Below are 15,123 nucleotides of genomic sequence, written 5' to 3'. Positions count from 1 at the left end.
TTTCAAATGTTTCTGAATATTAAAACATTTAGTAGAGATCAGCCACAGGCCATCTCGAAAAACATTATAGCACGTTTTTGCAATAATAATAGCAAAAGAGCATTAGTGCCCAAAAATGGCGGCGAAGATGGGGGGGGGGAGGTTCATGACGCAGGAATGCGCAGTTCAAAAGTTTCATGGCGGTTCTCAAACGTGGATTTACTCTCATTTTTCTGGGGATTCATTATTTAGAGGAGGGTGCACTGCAAAATTTGGCGGGGGGCACATTTTTCTGGGGGGAATACCCCTCCAAAATGTTTCTGAATATTAAGAAACGTAGTAGAGATCAGCTATGGGCCATCTCCAAAAACATTCAAGTATGTTATTTCAATAATAATGGCTAAAGAGCATTAGTGTCCAAACATGGGGGCGAAGACAGGGGAAAGGGGAGGGGAGCATGCCGCAGAATGCGCTGTTTTTATTTTTGAATCTGATTTTTAAACGTGCTTTTAGTCACTCTTTTAGAGGGTTTTTCTTTTTTGAGGAAGGGAAGGGGTAGGGTTCTGCTATGCAACATTTTGGGGGGGGGGGGAGAAACCTCTGGCTAATGTGTCCAATTATTACTATGCGCAAAAGAGATTAGCCGTCTGCCATCTTCAAAATCATTCCAGCATTTCTTTTCTAAAATCTGTTGACCTAAGATTTGAGTCTAACTCCTGTAACCTTAAAAAGAAGGTATACTCCTCAGGTTTAGCAGTTGCCTTCGATGTCACATCTGTGTCGCTATCTTGAAAATGAAATATCAGAACTCAAATTGAAAACTACCTTTTATTTACCAATCAACAACTGTAAATAATAAAAACTTCTGTAAATAATAGAAACAATCATGAAAGATTTCAACAGCATTCAAATAATTCCTTAAGTTTCAAAAACATGTTTCCAAAAATCTAATACCCTAACACTAAGATTCTAAAAATGTTTCAAAAAATTAATTAAGTCCCTAACGCGCATTTCAAAAAAAACCTAACAGCCATCTCCTACGGTGAGATCTGGACGCTGCTTCTAAAGCGGGCGATCCTCAAAAAACTACCTCAGCCTAAGGGTTGGGAAACGCGAGCAGAAGAAGTGAGACATAATATAATAAGTTTTTCATGCTTTTTAAAAATAGATACTTTGTTCACCATGCAATCAGATACTGCGCATGCGCACAATGTAAAAGGCGGGAGGTTTCGACGATGCTTGTTCACGAAAAAGTGGCAACAGCCAAAAGCCACGCCATCGCCATGTTGATTGTTTGTTTACGGAAGTGTATTTTCAGCTCTTTGCTCTTATTAGTTAAATAAGTATTATGTGTATTAATCTTTCATCTTCCCCGCGAATATCAGTTTATTATTTAGTTCTGGAAGTCAGTAGCACTTCACTAAACTTATATTCAAAAATAGTTGACCATTAAAAATTTTCTTTAGTACTATATCTCTTAGCGATTCGTACAGTACTATGAGATTTTGATCTTACTCAGCAGGCTGGGTCTCACAAGGGGATTCGTACAAAATGCATTGCCAGAATGTATTTGATGCATCTTTTTTTTTTTTTTTTTTGCCTTTATCTTTGTAAAAAAATTTTTGAGATCATGATTAATCTTTCTGTAGCTAAATTATAAAAGCTCCCATTTTGTCATGACAAAATAGAAACTTATTGTCGTATTAAATTGACAAAAGGAATTGTTTGAATTCCTTTTATTATTGATTATCATCCAAAAATCAGCTCAACATAAAGTTTAATAAAAGACCTGCTTAAAACTTTCAAGCCGAAGACTTTTTTGATAACTTTTTATTAAAATACGTGTGAAAAAGAATTAAACGAGGTAAAATTTAGTTAAATTTATCTATTTTTAATTAATGAATTGTTGATTGTACATTAATTATTAATTAATTTTGTTTTATTATGATTATTTCTTGTGTGTACAATATTGTTGATTGCCTATCAAATTTATCAATATACCTGTCTAATTATCAAAAGAGCTGAAAAACGACTTCCGTATACACACAATCTGTTATTTCTAATATTCCACGGTAAGAAAAAGTTGTATTCAGTTTTAGGTTTTTAGTGATTCTTCCCTCTCAATTTATATATGTCTCAAACAGAAAAAAAAGTGAATTAAATTTTATTATTTAAAAAAAAATCGAATAAAAGGGGATTAAAGGTTTAAGGGAGTGGCCGCTAGGGCTGGGCCATGTATCGTAAAAACCAGTATACATCCTATATCGTTTAACCGGTTTAGGATTTTCCTCTAAACCTATGCATCAATACCTCACCGACTATGAATCCAAGCACCAATGTACAGACACAGGGCTTCAATTGTTGCCATTTTAATCTTAATTGTTTCAAAACACTTGTTGAAGCTGTGGCATCCCAATGGGAGGTCCAGGTCACTGTGACAAACCTACCAAAAATGTTCATTGTCGACAATTTTCTGGTGATTCGGTAAATTTAGAGACTGCACATTAAAATTATTATTATTATGATTTTTTTTAAAATTAATGATGTTTAGATACATGTTTGTGCTCATGCTCGTATTTTATCATTTGGTAAAATTCAGAACATCATTCGACAAATTAAGATTTTTTTTTGAGCAACTTAAAATTTTCTTTTTTTTGAATGACACAAATAAGACTAGAGACATACCGAGTAGCAGTTTGACCGAGTACTTGGCCGAGTACCGAGTTCCAATTATGTTTTAAGAAGAACCATCGACACACACGTGACGAATTTTGAAATCATTGCAATAGTAGTATAGACTTCCATGTCTTAATAATTTTTTACAACTACTTGGTATTCGCCGAGTGCCTGATCAAAATTTGGCCGAGTACCGAGTACTCTGGTACGTCTCTAAATAAGACAAAACAAGCTTTAAAAGCAAAATTGAAGTCAGGCAGAAAAAAATCTCTCTTTTTTTTTTTTTTCAAAGAAGCAACTTTTTTTTTTTTGTTGAAGTAAAAACTATTATATATATAGCACATCATCTATAAATATAAAACAGTTCAGAACTTTTCTTCAGAGTCTGAAATCAAAATTTATAGAATGAAGGACCACTTGTTAAGGTAATTTTGTGTGTCAATAATTTCAGATATGTTTTGGACATGAATTCAAGTTTTTGACAATTATGTCAAAAAGAGGTTTTTGACGCGACAGTAAAACCCGCGGTCACACACACAAAACCGGATAAAACTATCACCTGTCAAAAACTTGCCAACCCTGTGGATTGTGATTTGTGGAAAATTTTTCATGAAAAATCATACGTTTTCTTGAAATCTTTTCTTCCCCGCCTCTCTTAAGTGTGCAACAATAATAAAAATATTGTTTTCAATGTTTCAAATTGATTAAAAGGTAAGTGAAGTAGTTTTTTATGTTTCATTTGGTTTTATTTCAGAAAGTATAAATTATATTATTTGCAATACTCTCAACCACTTTGATGTCAAAACTGATTTAAACTTGAAAACTAAAAACTGCTAAGTTGATGCTGAGAAAATTGGGCAAACTTCATGTGTAAAGTAATTTTTCAGCACGTTTTCATTTAATTATATTTAATATATAACATTAATTGCATTAAATATATATGCTTCAATAATAACTTTAATCAATTATTGCTAATAACTTTAATAAAAGAAGTTCAAGTCATCATAGACCGGATCAACATTTTATGATTGCTTGTCCAACCTAAGTTGAACTGACATGACATCTTTAGTAATAATACATCTGAAAGTTGCTCTGTCTGGATCTCTGTGACGTGCATAGCACCTGGACCGTTCGGCCGATTTTCATAAATTTTTTAACAAAGTTAGTTTGTAGCATGGGAGTGTGCACTCAAGGCGATTTTTCGAAAATTTGATTTTGTTCTTTTTCTATTCCAATTTTAAGAACATATTCCCGAGCAAAATTATCATAAGATGGATGAGTAAATTATCAAGTTGTAACGAGGAACATGGGTCAGCCAATTGGGGAGAGATTCACCATGTACATTTTTTGTAAATATACAGGCGAGCCAAAAGACCTTTTAATTTTCTACTAAGGGCAAAGCTGTGTGGGTACCATTAATTTAAAATAAAATGGGTAGCACTTGAAGGGTAATGAGGTGTCATATCAAATCATTACAGAAAAATAGAATATTTTGCCTCTCTCACATTTTTTGAGGAGATAATTTTTCTTTCCTTCTTAACTTCAGTAAAAACTGATCATTACAAATAATGCAGTCTTGATGGAAATATGCAACTTAGTTTTCTTACATCTTATGAGACATACAACATCAACCTTATTATAACAAAACATTTGATTATTCTAACAGAAAAAAAACTTCTAATGCTAAGTGTTCATAAATATGTAAAGTCAATAAACAGCTATTTTTTAAAAAATTATGCTTATGATAAAAAAATAATATTCAGTCAACTCATAATAACTTGAAGTCCCAAAAAGACCAGCTAAAACGTATTTATTGGTAGTTTGAGCTATGGGGAAGTTTCCACAACAGTCTCGAGAGTTTGGGAAATGATGAAAATTTCGAGATAAAGGAATATTCAAGTTATCGAGATTTCACTCTATTTAATAAGTTAACGATGATTAAATATAATACAGTAGCCCCTCGTTATATCGCTCTTGTTGAGAGAATATAAAAAAACGCCATATAACCGAGACCATTAAAAACAGTGATCTCTTTAACCTTCAAGTAACTCATATGTGCATCTAAAATTTTTCTGGCCTGTTCCTATATTAAGCTGATTTTCCGAATAAAAGATAGTTGTCTTACCAAATACTTAGAAAACAAATTAAAAATATCTTAAGTTTTTTTAATTGTTTTTTTTTCTGGTGAAATAAGAAATCAAATTAATATTTCAATTTAATCATAATTAAGAATTCTAATTGATATCTTGAATATTTTACATGCCCTGTCGGTCATGTTTGTCTGAAAAATAGATGCCCAAATAAAAATTTTACATGTTCGGTTTTTTATTGAAAATAACAAAAATATTTAAATTTGTCATATAGCATTAATCAGACAAAAAATTTAACAACATTATATCTGAAACAAGAATTATTTCAATATTAAACAGATATGGAAGTTTAAATAAATAGTACATAATAAGTTGCCAGTAAAATTACCAATAATCAATAAAAAAAATTATAATAATTATATGCCAAGCCGGGCATATAAGGGTTAATTGTCCAATCAGAATTTTTACAAGCTCCAGGTATGTTGGGCAATATAATTTTTGAGCCCTGCTAGATACATTTCAGGATTTTAAATTGAAATGAATTTACTTTACACCTAAGACACAAATACATGAACTGCTTTAAATTGACCTGAAATCAAGATACAAATAATATGGTTAAAAATTTTCATCACAGTTATTTGGTATTCAGCCAGATATTCAGTTAGAATTTTGACCAAATATTCGATTTTTAGCAAAATTTGGTACTCAATGCATCTTCAAATTTAATTGCTATTATTTCTTAAATTGTATAAATCTTATTTACTGCTGTGAGTCATGTCACAGTTGTTAGGCAGGGACCTCAAGTTAGTAAAGCCCTGACCGCTTTGGGTTTATTCTGCCTTGGAGGTTGTAGCTAAATAATATAGATGCAAGTATGCTCTCCATATGCAGATCTATTATTCGAATAATAATCATTTAAGTTCTCGACAGGGATGCCAAAATATTTTGTGTTAACTGAATTTCGTGTTAACCGATTTCCACGTTTACCGGATTTTGTATGCACTCATTTTTTTTTTGTTCTTGTGTCTCAGAAAATATAAGAACCAAGTACCTTTGTACAAAAATGTACACCCAAGCATTTATGTTCATAATTTCTAAGTAAGAAACAAGTAATTCGAAACAGAGGCAATGGCTTTTCGAACCAGTTCTCTGCGATAGTGCATTTTCAAACATCTGATTTTTCCTTGATCTAAAGACTGGAATTTCACTGCTGTGTTGATGGGTAAAAAAAACACTTGATCGCTTTTAGACCTTAAACCTCTACTTGGGCAGAACAAGTGTCCAGAATTAGACTTTTTTTTTTTCACAATGAAATTTTAAATCTAGGTTTGTCAGCAATTTGTCGAAGATTTCACTGTTCATCCCAGCTTTTTTACTGTAAGCATAGTCTGCAGCTAAATTTAGTACTTTCTTGAATAACGTGGTTTTCCTGATTTTCCTACACAAGGAAAGGAATTTTCTCGCAGCAAGCCATGTCGCTTGCATTCAAATGCAGATCTCCCGACTTTCGAAAGTAATTTTATGTTAAAGTATGGAGATTTCCTTTTTTCTTTTCCCTTTTTCTTCAAGACCTTGAAATTTTCTTTGTCTTATGCGGGATTTCGTCTAAATCCTCTTCGTGTTAAAGAAATGGTTTAAGACTAATTTGTAGCTTTGTCTGACAAGGAATGGCATTTCATTCACGTTAAGCAAGTTCGTTTTAACAAGGTTCGACTGTATAACATGTTATAATTGCCGAAGTTTAAATAATAATTTTTTTCAGAATCACAGAGCATGGGTGCAAGTTTGGTGATGTGTTCAAGACGGAAAATATTTTCAGCAACACCCCCCCCCCCACCCACATGCGGGCTTATGGAAAAATTTGTATGTATAAATGTTGTAGATTTTAACAATGCCAGTTTTGGAATCTGTTTGATTTAAATTTTAAGCCTTAAAATTGTAATACTTAAGTTTCTAATCACTTAATCCATCACAATTCCAAAAAGTCTAAAATCCGGCAATAAAAGGGGGGTCTGGGGTCTCCCCCATAAATTTTTTCAAATTGAAGTCCAAAAAACGCTATGGTAGGCCATTTTGGTAAAGTTCAGGGAAAGGAGGGGTTCAGGGACTCTTACATCAATTATTTCAAACTGATAGTCCCAAAATCACAATATTGGGCAACCTTCAAAAAATATTAGAGATGGGGGGGGGGGGGACGCTATGGGCTTTTCCTGAAATTGAAGATTTAAAAACAAATTGTAATTTAAATTTCATAACGTTTGTACGCTTTTTGAATGCACTATTGAAGGGATGAAGTTCAGGAACCCACCTTCGGTAACATTTCGAAATTGAAGTTTCAAAAACGCAATTTTAGACGATGTTGGATAATGTAAGGGGTAAAAGCGTTTGCAGCACCCCACCATTAGTTTTTTGCCGATCGTAAACATTTTTATTGTAGCAATAAAATCGCTTAGGACATAAGATTTTCACTTTTGCAACATAAATCAGTTCCGATCGGAAAGTCTACCCAAGTTAGCGCTAACAAACTAGAAAAGAAGGAAAGGTGGGGGAAGGGTAAAGCCGACTAATGATAATGAACTGCCACCATTCCCCCACACAGTCTTCATTTGAAAAATAATTCTTTTATAAGATAGAATTAGCAATAAAAAATCGCTTCAGTGAAGTACCGTATTTTTGGGAATAAGCGCCGCACCCGGTGTAAGCGCCGCACCTTCCATAAGCGCGCACTCAGCATTAAACAACTTAAAAGCACAATCAGTAGTAAGAAAGCTGGATTAAATGTAAATAAAAATTTTTTTTTATTTCTCGTTAGTATTTTTAATTAACGATAAAGAAATATTTTAAAAAATCCCCATTTTTCACTTTTTGCCTTCGGCATTCCTCGATTGGTCATCACTTTCGATGGTTAATTTTTCCGATTTCCAACGGCAAACGCATCTCGTCAGTGCCAAACTCTGGCAGGAAAACGATTTCCAATTGCTTCTGCCTTTATAACCTTAAACTTAAAGGCTGCAGTATAACTTTTCAATTGCTAAGGAGCTATTTCAAAAGCAACTCTAAAAAAATTCGTAAAAAAAGATAAGCCAAGAACGCCCGAACGGCAGCAAAAGATGCAACACGACGATGTGAGTGAATAATAAAATTAGAGCTAGGAGACAAGTTTCCCATTAGGTTGCTTGACCAAGCAACCTATTTTCGTGAGAGAGGTGGTAAATTCCCTTTACACACTGGACATTCATCCCTCTCTCTTACTTACTTTTACTGCCTCCTCTCCCTGACCCCTTCGCTCCGACGCGATAAGGCTTGCTTGCCCACGTGTATCAACTCTCTTCAGCGAAACACGTGCAATCGCTGACTCACCTTCCCTCCCCCTCTTTGCTTTACTTGTCGCGAAGGTCGAAGGATTTCCTGACCCCTTCGCTCCGCCGCGATAAGGCTTGCTCGCGTACGTGGATCAGCATTTCTCCCCTCGGTGAAACATGCGCAATCGCTGACTCACCTTCCCTCCCCCTCTTTGCTTTACTTGTCGCCTAAGGGCGAGGGATTTCAGCGAAATGAAAGCAAACGATGTGGTGCCATCTGTTAGCAGCATTTTCCGATTTTTTTTAACTTGGAAAAAAACACTGTATCCGCCGCACCCCTTATTTGCGCCGCACCGGCAATTTTTTTACTTTTTTCTTGTATGCACCGCGGCGCTTATTCCCGAAAATACGGTAGATATATTTTTTAAACAAGGTACCCTTTCCAACATTCATTAATTAAAAAAAGAAATAGGGGAACCGAATCCTAACCCCAGGCAGAGTTCCCGAATCACATCCCTCTTAAGGCACTCAAATATAGTCTAAAGTGGAGCTTTAAATATTTCAGCATCAGAGAATTTTCGGAAGAGAACTCCCGAAACCCTTCCTCTGAATTCACCACAAATGTCCTAAATTTCAATTTTTAAGGCTTCAGTTTCTAAATTGTTTTGTAGGAATAGTACCCCCCTTACCTATAAACATGACTTATGACCGCCTAAAAATTTTAATACTTTAATTTTGGAAACTTTTTTAAAGAATCTTCCTACATCCTTCCCCCTTAAGTCAGTCAAAGATAACCCAAAACAAAGCTCTAAAAATTTCAGAAACGAAAATATTTCGGGCTGAGGGTGCGGAATACCCCCCTCCTCTCATTGTGTTTACTAAATGCAGAGTAAGTTTTTGTTTAAGGTTAATTTTTCTATTGAGAGAGCAACTCCCTTCCACACATCGCCAATGACAACCCAAAGTTTTAAGACTTCAATTTCGAAAACGTTTCGAGAAAGACCCCTGAATTCCCTAACTCTTAACTCACTCAAAAATAGCTAAAATAGCATTTCAATACTTCGGGGAGAGAGACCCCCCCCCCCGAACTCTTTCCTCTAAGTTCACTAAATTTTACTCAAATTTACGGTTTCCCCTTTTCATCACCGAAGATTTAAGAATTTAAATTCTAAAACGTATTGAGAGAAAGCCTTCGAATTCCCTCTTCTTAAGTCTTCCAAAGATTAGTACCTAAAGCTGAGTACTTTAGCTTTGAATATTTTTTGGGAAAGGAGAACCCCGAACCCCAAGATGGTCTTAAGTTGCGCTTTTAAGACTCCAATTTCGGAATTTCGCCTAAAGAGAGCGCCCTCCCTCCCTCTTAACATTGCCAAAAACAGCATGAAAGTTTTAAGACTTCAATTACAAACACTTTTCGGAAGAGGGTCTCAAATGCCCTTTAACTTAAGTCATTTACCTATAGCCTCAAATAGTTTTTAATACATCAGCTACAAAACATTTTCATGTTAAAACACCAAAACCATCTCTCATAAATTCACCAAAGATTGCCTAAATTAGTGTTTTTAAGTCTCCAGTCTTCGATTTTTTTTAAAACCTCCCCCTCCCCGCTTTTACATCATTAAAGACAGCCTAAAACTTTTTGACTTTTAAATTTTTAAGGGTTTGCAGAGGAGAAATATCAAACCACTCCTAGCTTCAAAAATATTTTCAATTTAGTTTTTCGATATTTTATACTGTAACCCGTGAGTAACCCCCCACCCCGCCTTAGATTGTCCAAGATATCAACGTTTTAAAACCAACGTTTTAATTTGCGAACAGATTACCCTCTTTGCAAGAGCAGCGTTTTTTCGCAAACTCGTGCTCCGTTATTTTTCTTCTTTCCTTTCTCTCTCCCCCCCCCCTCCAATATTCCCAGTCTAGCGAGTGTTAGATTCAATGACAGAATTTAGTGTTTCCTCAAGTCTTTGTCAAAAATGCAGGAACGGTTGCCCATCGGTGTTTCCAACCAGCAACTCCTTGGTCAATGCAGTGAGTTGGAAATAACAGAGCTCACACCTAAAAAAAAGTGAAACGGCGCGAGTCGAAAAGCCACTCCTCCAAAAGCATGTTGCAAACAAAACGAGCCCATGGCAGAAAACCGAGAGAATGTCGATGTAAATTCGTGGTTATGGAACGGTCCAGTAATATTAAAGCATATTTTTCAAACACTCAATTTTTCTTTTTTCATTACAAACTAAAAGAAAGTCATCGAATTTCTTTTCGTCATCGAATTTTTCCGTCCCGACCTCCGTCTCGGAAATTTTGTCAAGACAGAAATCCGTCCTGAGACGGAAGGTCTTGCACCCATGTCACAGAGGTGTGGCATTTGATCAAACTAGAAAATTAGTTAAAATTATTTATGCGATTTTATTTTCAATTCAAATTTTAAACTTTCTTTCACCATATCCTATTTATACCAATAAATTTATTCAATGATTTTAACCTGCTTATGTATTAGAATTTGCCAGTTAACTAGTTTTTTGCATTTTGAAATATATTTATTTAGTTTGGACATTTTGACATTTTCCGTTTCATAGTTTTTGCAGCAACTCCAAGATTTTGTGGATATTTTTAAAATTTTGTTTTTATTTTCTTATTCTTTTAAAATAGATATATTTTTGCAAACTTGAGCAATTGTATCATAGGGACAGGAAACCATTTTTTCTAAGAAAAATGATATTTCTTTCTCTGTCTGGTGAACAATACAGAGCAGACATTGTACAACAATGAAAGAAAAGTTGCTTTGCAGTCATTCAGTAAAGAAGCTATTATGAGCTGTTTTCTAAGCTGCATCCAGCTTTAAAGGAACATGCATTAGGAGTTTCAGTTCCAAGTTAGCATACTTTATTCTGAGTATAAATGTGGGTGGATGCGTCAAGACTGTTTCAAATCATTCTGTAGACTACCGAGCACTAATCATACATGAATGTTGTCGCAACCCATTGGTTCAGCCGCTCTTCACTCCTTGTGTTTACAAATCTTGATGCAGTTTTGCATGTGATCTATCTATAGGTGTTTCAAACGAGGGGCTCTGCAATAAAGAAGCTGTGAATACCAGCGCTGACCCCTTTGTCTAGCGGTGTGAGAAGTCTGACTTTGAATGGGGAGATCCTAGGTTCGAATCCCGGTTTGGGCATAGATGTACTATCTCTCTCCTGTCCTTGTGCAGGGGCGGACTGGCCCATCGGACCATGGGCCGGTGCTTCCACCTGCCTGTGCTCCCTCGAAACTGGAACTTCAGATTTTTTTTTGCGCTCTCAAACCTGTGGCCTTCACAGATTTTTTTTATGCCTCGAACAGGTTTATTTTTTGGCTTCAGCTTTTTTTCTGCTTTTTCACACCTGTGCTCCTTATTTTTTATCCTTTTGCTCCCTCGGTTTTCATCCTGCGCCCTCAAACTGGTGCGCCTTTGGTTTTTTTTTCTATTTCCAGCTGCCCGAACCTGTGCACCTTTATTTTTAATTTTTGCGCCCTTTGGGAATCAAGGTTCACACCCTCTTGGGGGATCCAGTCCGCCCCTGCCTTTGAATGTTCTGTGAATAATAGCTCGCCCGTTAAACGTGTCCTTATGGCATGTGTGTGTACAGCAGAAATCAGACTTTACTCCAAATTACAGTACAGTTGGAAAAGTGAAGCAACCTACCCTAAAAGTTGCCAACCCAGCTGGCACAAGACAACAACTACATGTGTTTGACTTTTTCTAGACATAGAACCTGTACAGAGTCTGAACGTAAATCGAAAGCTTTTCAACGCCGGTTATAATGGATTAAAAAGCCTGTACAGAGCCTGCAGGTAAATCAAAGGTGCAGGCTATTAACAGTTAATTCGGACAAAAAAACCTGAACAGAGCCTGCAGGAAAATCGAAGGCACAGGTTATTAGCAGTTATTTCGGACTAAAAAACCTGAACAGAGCCTGCAGGTAAATCAAAGCCGCAGGTTATTAGCAGTTATTTCGGACTAAAAAACCTGAATAGAACCTTCAGGTATCTCGAAGGCGCAGGTTATTAGCAGTTATTTCGGACTAAAAAACATGAACAGAGCCTGCAGTTTTTGATCAGGTTTTACGTAGGGAAATCAGTCCGAAATAACTGCTAGTTTTACGAGGTTTTTTTTTAAAGGTTTTACGCTGACATTTTTTCCTGGGTATGTATTAGGGTGGGCCGAAAAAACTTTTTTTGGAAATCTGTTTTTGGATAGTGCGGAAAAGTTGCTATATGGGCCCGTTATTACCCATAAAAAATTTCGCTAAATTTGTTTAATATTTAGCCGACGCTATTTGACCTTGAAAAACTGATAAAAAGGGCAAAAATGCATTTTTCAAAAAAAAAGGGGGGGGGAATAAAAGTTTGAAGCTAGTTTCAGCAAACATTAGAAGTATCTGTCAGTGAATTAGTTGAAATCCTCAAAGACTTTTATACATTCGTAGAATATTTAGCTACGCTCCTTTAAGACTGACACATGGGAAAAATGAAAAAAAAAAAAGAGAAATTTAAAGTAGTTTCAAAATAAGTAAATACTGAAATGTTACGCAATACGTTACTTAGAAAAAACAGTGAAAATTCAATCAATTTTATGCGACATCTGTACACCAATTTTAAAAAATGCACACACTCAAATAAAAAATAGTTGCATAAGATGCTAATTTTTTAATCTTCGGTTCCAATTGTTTCTCCTGGATAATAAACGGCGCTCAACTGCTTCTATTATTCCTAAGATTATGTTATAACTATTTTATATATGTTTGACAAATAGAGACCTTGAGTATAAAAAAAAATGTGAATCCTCTGAAGTCTTTTAAACGGGAGCCGGACATTTCGAATGTCATTGCATTAATATCTTTGTTTTGGTATACAACACGACTGTTATGTAGAAACGCGCGAAAAAGAAAGTAACGCGAGCAAGCACAAGTAGTCTTCTATTTGGACCTGGAAGAGATTTGTCTCCTCCCGATGCTTTATTTCTTCCAACATATGAGGACATTATCAGATGTTATCAAATCACTAAGATGCAAATAAAGGGAGAAGGAAGTAAGCAACCATCTTCAGTAAGTGTGGCCGCTGTAGTTGCAAAAAAAGTTATTGATATTTGGGGGCGTGCTTCCCTACCCCTTGTTTCGATAAGAAGAGTGATTGCCATGATTTTATCTTATTATTCCAAACATAATAGTGCAACAAAAAATGCTAAAAATATAAAGACGCAACTTTTACAATCAAAGCTAGGCAAATTTAAAGCAGAGGCTACGACTTTGTTTGACGTTTGTGCCTGCAAATGCGCAGATTTATAATCGTGTAATTGCAGAAAAAAAGCAAAAGTCCCTGATAGAGAAAAACAATTTCTAATTGATCAAAGGACAGTAAGAAAAATGGCTATTGGAAAAGTGAATAAGGTAACAAATAATGCATATTTTGCTCATCCTGAACAGCTACTCTTGACAATGTTGTTAGGTGCATTCTGAACTCTCGAAATAAGAAGACGAAGAGCTTGGATGGTTACGATTTTTTAAGCGTCCTAAACTCAATTTTGAAGCCATTGATTATGTTGATTTAGTTCATTGGGCAAACTGTGATGCAACAGAGCCCCCTCTTATAATGCATCTAAAAGACCAACAATTGAAAGAAATGTGCAAAGAACAGCCTACAGCTGTTTCGAGAAATTTCCCTGTCACACGGAACCTGTGAAACGTTGTGTGAAACTAATAACCGAAGCCGCAATATAAGTTCGTGGTGAAACTGCACAAGATGGATACATTCGTGCCAAACTTCAAGCTAGGAAAGAACTTCAATCATTTGATAACAAGGGACAATATTATTCCAAAAAATAATATTCTTTATGCATGAGGTATTATAAATCAAATTTGAAGATTTCTTTTTCAAAATTTTATTATCTTTATATGTAATTCTGGAAAATGTATGATATTATTGCGTGATAATAATTACTATGATTAATAGTGCTATTTTATTAATTAGTCTATGATTTAATTTTGAAAAATAATTTTCACACTGGTTTTTAAAAAAATTCAATATTTTTCCATTTTTCTTCAATTTTTTGATGTCCGAAAGGAGCGGTTAAATGCTCATTAAATTTAATGAAACATTTTATGGGCTCGAACTGGCTCATTATGTAACATTTTCGGTGCATTCCAGCAAAATATTTGAAATTTAGTTTTTTTAAAAAAATTTCGACAAAAATTCATTTTTCTCATTTTTTTCGGTTTTTTAGTGTCAAATAGCGCCGGCTAGATATTTTTTAATATCCAAGAAATTTTTTGTGAGTGCTAACTAGCTCATCACGCAACTTTTGTGCGCTATCCAAAAATTGATTTCGAAAAAAAAAAAATTTTCGGCTTATTTCGGCCCACCCTAGTATGTATGTACTTTCACTCCATACAGAAATTTTTAATACCTTATGAGTACTTTTTTTGTGTAGCCAGCTCTTGGTCTATTACAAATCTCATTCCAGTATTACATAATTGATGCTTAAAAACTTGTTTCTTAAGCTAGTTTTCAGAATGTAACTAATGTAAATAAGTTACATTAAGGACTACGTAAATATTGGTGGCTTTTTGTTCATTTAAGTTAAGTGGATGCTCATAAAAGAAATTCCAAAATTAAGTATGCAGATATGAAGTAACTTACAAGATTTTTTTTTTAATGAATAAAGTTATCCATTCCTGAAGAAAGCGTGATTTTATTTCTTATAATTAAACGTACTAAATCTATGACTTAAAATAATGTCTTTATATATTTATTTATTATTATTTCATATTATGATGTGAAATAATAATTTTGAATGTTGATTACAAAATAGCAAAACATTAATGCACATTAAACACAAAAAAACAGCATTTTTATGTTATGAATTAAAGAAGATTTAATCTGTATAATTAATGTAGTGAATGTTAAGAAGAAAGCACTAATAAAGAAATCATACTTTTAATCCTTCATCCACATCAGAAACGCAGCCTTTTCTGTAAAGTTCTGGCTTTATTTTAATTTTATTTCCAGCTTTTTCATTCCAGTCGGCTTTTAAACCTAAA

General features: G+C 34.7%; 1 protein-coding gene across 1 annotated transcript in view; it reads right to left on the bottom strand.

Annotated features, from left to right (window-relative positions):
* The window catches only part of LOC129218194 (acetyl-CoA carboxylase-like), a 282,701-nt gene that overhangs the window by 171,086 nt on the left and 96,492 nt on the right, over positions 1 to 15,123 (bottom strand). Inside the window, exon 8 of the mRNA XM_054852411.1 lies at positions 15,018 to 15,118. Coding sequence (XP_054708386.1) covers positions 15,018 to 15,118 — 101 coding nt within the window. The remainder of the gene's footprint in view (positions 1 to 15,017; positions 15,119 to 15,123) is intronic.

This window comes from Uloborus diversus, chromosome 3 (assembly GCF_026930045.1).
Source record: "Uloborus diversus isolate 005 chromosome 3, Udiv.v.3.1, whole genome shotgun sequence".
Taxonomy (NCBI): domain Eukaryota; kingdom Metazoa; phylum Arthropoda; class Arachnida; order Araneae; family Uloboridae; genus Uloborus; species Uloborus diversus.
Note: the sequence above shows the minus strand (reverse complement) of the source record. Positions and strands in the feature narration are given on the sequence as shown.